At 17.1% G+C, this 6,158-nt stretch overlaps 3 protein-coding genes across 3 annotated transcripts, besides 12 other annotated features; all 3 read right to left on the bottom strand. All coding sequences in view use genetic code 6, as the record gives it.

The window, feature by feature from the left end:
• Positions 1 to 81: a microsatellite.
• Positions 82 to 157: 76 nt separating this feature from the next.
• Positions 158 to 248: a microsatellite.
• Positions 162 to 267: a microsatellite.
• Positions 174 to 260: a microsatellite.
• Positions 192 to 265: a microsatellite.
• Positions 247 to 289: a microsatellite.
• Positions 247 to 292: a microsatellite.
• A 271-nt stretch (positions 293 to 563) lies between these two features.
• Positions 564 to 599: a microsatellite.
• A 251-nt stretch (positions 600 to 850) lies between these two features.
• On the bottom strand, positions 851 to 2,803 carry IMG5_002490 (hypothetical protein; the record flags this gene model as incomplete). The annotated part of the gene is made up of 2 exons (XM_004040033.1): positions 851 to 1,897; positions 1,948 to 2,803. The coding sequence occupies 2 exons, from the start codon at positions 2,801 to 2,803 to the stop codon at positions 858 to 860; spliced, it is 1,896 nt and encodes a 631-aa protein (XP_004040081.1). The 3' UTR covers positions 851 to 857.
• Positions 2,804 to 3,445: 642 nt separating this feature from the next.
• IMG5_002480 (hypothetical protein) lies at positions 3,446 to 4,173 on the bottom strand. Its single transcript, XM_004040032.1, has one exon. The coding sequence runs from the start codon at positions 3,885 to 3,887 to the stop codon at positions 3,558 to 3,560; it is 330 nt and encodes a 109-aa protein (XP_004040080.1). The 5' UTR covers positions 3,888 to 4,173; the 3' UTR covers positions 3,446 to 3,557.
• Positions 4,174 to 4,266: 93 nt separating this feature from the next.
• Positions 4,267 to 4,906, bottom strand: IMG5_002470 (hypothetical protein). The gene has a single exon (XM_004040031.1). It carries the CDS (start codon positions 4,858 to 4,860, stop codon positions 4,360 to 4,362), a length of 501 nt encoding a protein of 166 aa, XP_004040079.1. The 5' UTR covers positions 4,861 to 4,906; the 3' UTR covers positions 4,267 to 4,359.
• Positions 4,907 to 5,275: 369 nt separating this feature from the next.
• Positions 5,276 to 5,308: a microsatellite.
• A 20-nt stretch (positions 5,309 to 5,328) lies between these two features.
• Positions 5,329 to 5,370: a microsatellite.
• Positions 5,371 to 5,846: 476 nt separating this feature from the next.
• Positions 5,847 to 5,886: a microsatellite.
• Positions 5,873 to 5,919: a microsatellite.
• Positions 5,920 to 6,158: the final 239 nt, after the last annotated feature.

Raw genomic sequence — 6,158 nt, 5'->3', positions numbered from 1 at the left:
ACCCCACCCCAACCCCAACCCCCCAACCCCAACCCCAACCCCAACCCCAACCCCAACCCCAACCCCAAACCCCAACCCCAATCTCAACCTAAACCTCTTTCTTTATTTACATCTTATCATTTTAGAAAAATATATTTATTACGTACTATTTAAAAAATTTTTTTTTTCATATTTTAATATTTATATGTTTTTTTATTTTTAATATATAATATTTATTAATTTTTATATTTTTATTTATTTTTAATATTATAATTATTTATATTTTTTTTATAATATTTTATCTTTTTTTATAGAAAATAATATATTTTTATATTTATATATATATATTATTTTTTATTTCTTGTGTTAATTTTTTTAAATTTTTTATTTTTATAAGTTAATACTTTTAAATTTAATTGTAAAATTTTTAATAAGTGACAAAAAATTAAAATTTGGTTATATATTAAAAAACCGAAAATTTGTTTTAAAAAGTTAATATTATTATTTAACCTCATTAATATCTATAAATTATAAATTTATATTATTATAATTTAATCTGATATAAATTATAATAAAAAAATACTAAAATAAAAGATTAAAAAAAAAAATATTAAAAAAATTGGATAATAATAAAATATATTTAAATTTCTTTTTTCATTAAATATTTTAAAAAATTTATTTTTTCTTATTTTTTAATATTTTATATTTTAACTATTTATTTAAAATTTAAAACAACTATTAAAATAATTTCATAATTAATTTTTAAAGTAATTGAAAGAGGAAATTAAATAAAAATCAATTAGAATTTGTAAATTTCCTAAATAAATAAAAAAATAAAATATTTATAGTTAAAACAATAATTAACAATTTTCAGTATTTCAATCATATTTCTTAAAAATACTATCTAACTTATTTAATACTACTGGCATAGCAGTCATCAATCCTAAAGAAACAGTTGAAAAAGTTTCCCCAAATGAAAGTGGCAAAATTCCAAATATTTTATGTTAATTAATTTTATCATCCAAAACAATTTATTTCCTAATATTTTCTAAACTCATCCTTAACTAAATAACTAGATTTAATTCAAACTTTTTCTCATCTGTATATATTTTCCCTCTAAGTGGATATTATCTTTAAATATATAGTTTGGCTTTACTCTTAATTTATTTAACAATTTTTTTATATATAGGATTTTTCGCCTACCCAATTATCCCTTCTGTAAAATAACAATCAAACATTTAAATAAGATCATCGTAAATTCCAATAAGTTCATCTAAAAGAATTGTCTATTCTTAAAAAGACGAATTAAATTCTGTTGAGTACCAAATTCTTAAAAAGAAAAAAATAGTAATAAGCAAGAAATCCACAGTAGTATGTATCACTAACAAAGGATGCAAATATATAGAATCTCTTTTTATAATAATATATATATTGCCATAAATAGAACAACAAACCAAAGCTAAAAACATATAATAAATACCTAAAAAAATATAGCTTAATTCAAACTACACTGTATTATGTTTATCAAGTTAAAATCCTATTCTTCTTGAATTATCCCATGTTTCTATACTCACAGGACATGTAATATCTATTCTTCGAACAAAATCTTCATCTTTAGCATCCTTAAAGTCGCAAAGCATACTCACATTTTTAACTATTAATAATCTTCTCCTTAAATCTGCATTATTCATAGTTGGATACAGAATGCTTATCATATATATATAAAAACCACATATTAAAAGAATACTCACAAAATCACTATCAACTTTATCCATTTTTAATATAAACCAAAAGGGTAATATTACTTTTATACATATTATTAAAGCAAAAACAAAAAAAGGAGCTACTTCGGCTTATTATGTATTACATATTTAATCATAAATAGGCCACAATATTTTTTCTTTTGCATTTAATCTAGCTTTATATATATATTTTAATTTTTTATATTAAATAATAAAAAAAAAATACCTCTACAACCAATACTTTCTAATTATTAAATTAATTTTTTTTACTAGTCTTCAAGATTTTAAGTAGTAGAAGATGCCAAAGAGTTATCCAAAAGATCAAAATAAAACAAAGTTAAGTCTATTTATAGTTCTTTTGCGATTTCATCTACACATCTATAAAAATTACTTTGTTCAATATTCTAAAGTTTCCCAACATTACTATTTCGAGCATTTGGGTTTATGTTAGAAACATATTCACCATAACCATTTTGATTCCCAACTTCAATTTTTAGCTATTTCAAAAGATTAGAATGTATTACACCTAATCCAAGTACTTATAAATGCTCTTGTCTTAATAAATATTAAAAAGAACATGAAAAAGGTTGAGATTCTTTTTCATTTTATGCACTTAAATAAGTTAATAGTAAAATAAAAGAAATAAAAAATAAAAAACAGTTTTCACACCAAATTTAATAGACATTATGTGAATAATCAAAAAGCTAACCCTATACTGTTTTAAAACTAATACCTACAATACTTAAAGGTAGGATAATGTCAAGGAAGAAAGCACCTGCTATTTTTAATAATACTATATACGGCCTTCTTTCTTAATGCGCTTATTTTATTGTTATAAAGGCTACCCATATCATTTTTATTAAATATAAAGGAAACACTATAAATAGATCCAAAGTGAATTCCAATAGAAAGCGACCTTGTTTTATAAATAAATTTATAAAATTCCTTTTATTTGCGTCTGACCATATTTTATGGCCGGCTTCCAGAATGTCAAATCCGTTTTAGTTTTTTTAATCATTTAAATTTACTTTGGAACTTATTTCTATGCTGTTATTATTTTTATTTTTTGAAAGATTTATCATTTTTTTATTTTTTAATTTTTTTTTTTATTTTATATTATAAATATGTAAAATTTAAAAAATTATAAATATTTATATTCTGTGTATAAAAAATTAAAATATATCTTTATTTTACTATAAAATCATTTAAATAATTTCTTTATTATAAAATCGACTTTTTATTAATACGCTCTTTCTTAAAAGCTCTAATTATATAAAAGTTAAAAATCTTTATTATACGAATAATTTAAATACAGTAAGGAATCTTATTTTTATTTAGTAATGAGCAATTTTAAATTTTCGAGGAATCGTTCGTTACATATATTTTATTATTTTTTTAATTTTCATCATATATAATAGACAATTGAGTGTCCTATTTTTTCTCAATATAAAAATTATTTAATATTTCTATTATAATAATATCCTTTATATATTTAAAAACATTTTTTTTCGTTAGAAAAAAAGAAAATTATATTTTAAAATATATATTAGTATTGTTTATATTTTTGATTTTTTTGAAAATATCACAAATTTAATTATTTTTATTTTTTTTCAATCTATATAATTCCCTTATTTAAAAGAAATTTTCTAAAAAAGTATTTAAATCATTTTAATTTTATTTTCATGTATATTTTAATTTTTATATTTTTTCTTATTCATTTGGCTCGCTCTAAATATTTCAATTATTTTCGAAATTTTTAAGCTTCTTTCAAAAACACAAATTTTTCTTATATTTGGTATTCTTATATTTTTTTGTTCGATTTTTTCACTAATTCTATCATATTCGTTAATTTTTAATCAAGATTGAACTACTCATCATCACGTTTTGTTATAATTAACTTTTTTATTTTATTTATAATTTTCCATTTTAAAATTATTCAAAATATTCTTAATTAATGTTTTTATGCCTTTACACGCCTATCTCATTATATTTTTATTTAAGGAAAAATGTAATAATAAATTAAAATGAGCATACATTAAATTTGAAACAAAAATATATAAAAAATTATTTAAAAAGTAAAAAAACTTAATTCTTTTATTAAACTTATTTTCGCATTTCATTTTAATTTTTAGCAATTTAAAATTCTAGATTTCTAATTTCTTTCATTATTTATCTAAATCTTTTCCTTCAACACTGAAAATATTAATAATTACTAACCTTCATCAAATTAATTTAAAAACTAAACAGTAGAAGTTACAGCATATAATTAAATAACGTAATTCTTATGTTTTTCAAATATATATTCGATAAATTTATTCATATTTGCCTGATCGAGGTAAAATCAGATCTTCTAATAGTAATCCATAACTTAAAAATAAATATATTCGCTCTAGTTTTTTATATTTAAGCGTCACATTTTATTTTTTTAATTATATAGTTTTTGGAATATGAAAAATCTAATGAATTTAGTTATGTTTTCATTTTTTTTATGGAATTTGTAACCATTAATTTAAAGAAATATCCATTTTTTAATATTTATTTTTTTAAAAAAAAATTTAGTTAAAAAAAATACAAAAGAATATTAATAAAATTATATTTTAAAATATATAGTAATTATAATATATTCTTCTTATATTTATCATATAATTATTTAAGTAATTATATTATTATTGATAATAACTGTCAAATTATAATTAATTTATTTAATTGCATCGTTTTACGTATTTTATATTTCTATTGCTAAATCAAGAGAATAATAAATTCCTTAACTTTTGTTTTGAAAAGAACTTGATAATTCCTCTATTTAATTTATAGGAATTAATACTGTGAATCTTTTATTATTAAATTAATAAAATTAATTATTTAAATCTTCATAAATTCCTTTTTTGGTTCTAAATATAATTTTCTTTACAACCTTAGGGAAGCAATCTTCCATTTATTAAGGTATGGTAATTTAATATTATAATTTCAAATGTTATACTCCTTTTTCGTATACAGTTTCTTAAGTTTAAGTTGATATTATTTAATTTACAAATGCTCCAATGTAGAAGTCACACATTTCCACTTGAAGTATAGGTTTATCAGCTAAAACAAAAGAGCTTAATAATAAAAAAGCAAATAAGGTTATTATTTTTAACATTTTTTACTGTTATTTTATAATATTTTATTTTATATTTTTTTTTTAAATATTAATATATATTATTATTTTTTCATGCAAAATAAACCAATTTATTTTTATATTAAATATTATTTAGAAATAGAAAAAAAATATTAAAATAATAACTGAAAATAAGAATTTTCTATTATAATGAAGTGAAAATATTATAAAATTTTAAATTTAATTTTTATCCTTAATAATTTATATGTTTTTCGTTAAATTGATTTTTTTGTTTTTGTATTTCTTTTTTAAAATCAATAAAAAAAAAGGATAAGAAAATTTCTATTGAATTTTTTTTGTTTATTTGGATTAAGTATTTTTTTTTAAAAAATAAGATAATAATAATAAATTAATTTATATATAATATATAAATTGTATTAAATTAAAATTATATTTTTAATAAATATAAATTATAATAAAATACATTATATATTTATTTATTATATTTTTTATTTATTAAAATAAAAATATTCATTAAATTAAAAATATTTAATTTTATATATCTTATTAATTCTTATAAAATCTATTTAAAATAAATATAAATAAAAAAGAATTTTTTATTTTATAGAAAAAATATAATATATAAATAATTTTTCTATATTTCAATATCATAATAACCCTAAACTAATTTATGTTTTTAAAAAAAATAATAAAAATGATTTAATAAATATATATTTCTTAAATAAATAAATAATTTATAATATATAATCCCTTAAAATTAGTAAATTAAAATAAACAATAAATAAAAAATAATAATTATAAATTTGTTAAAGGAATATTTGTATTTATTTATTGGATATAATATTAATTTTTTTATCCTTAATAACTTATAAATACTTTTTTGAATATTTAAATAATTAATAAGCATTTTAAATTATTTTATTTTTATAAAATACTAAATTTTATTTAATAATTTGAAGTATTAAAATAATTAATATAATAAAAAATAAATAAAATGTATTATTTTAATTATGCTATTTTTTATTTATTATGATATTATTTTTATTTGCTTTTATATTTATATTTCTTATTATTATTATTATTATTTTAGTTTAGTACAGCTTCTTTATATTTATTATTCAATATTTACTAAATTTAATATTTTTCTTATTTAACTATTTTCATACGAAATCATCATTCATAACTCTATTACTATTATAGGCTTTTCTGGCTTTTTTTATTAAAGTCCAAAAATTTAATTGAGAAATTTAATTTTAATTTTTCTTATTTTCCTTCCTTTAATTTATACTTATTCCGATTATTTAGTATTTTATAATATC

This window comes from Ichthyophthirius multifiliis (assembly GCF_000220395.1).
Source record: "Ichthyophthirius multifiliis unplaced genomic scaffold scaff_1120509249415, whole genome shotgun sequence".
NCBI classification, from domain to species: Eukaryota; Ciliophora; class Oligohymenophorea; order Hymenostomatida; genus Ichthyophthirius; species Ichthyophthirius multifiliis.
The sequence above is the reverse complement of the archived record's forward strand: the minus strand, read 5'-3'. Positions and strand labels throughout refer to the sequence as shown.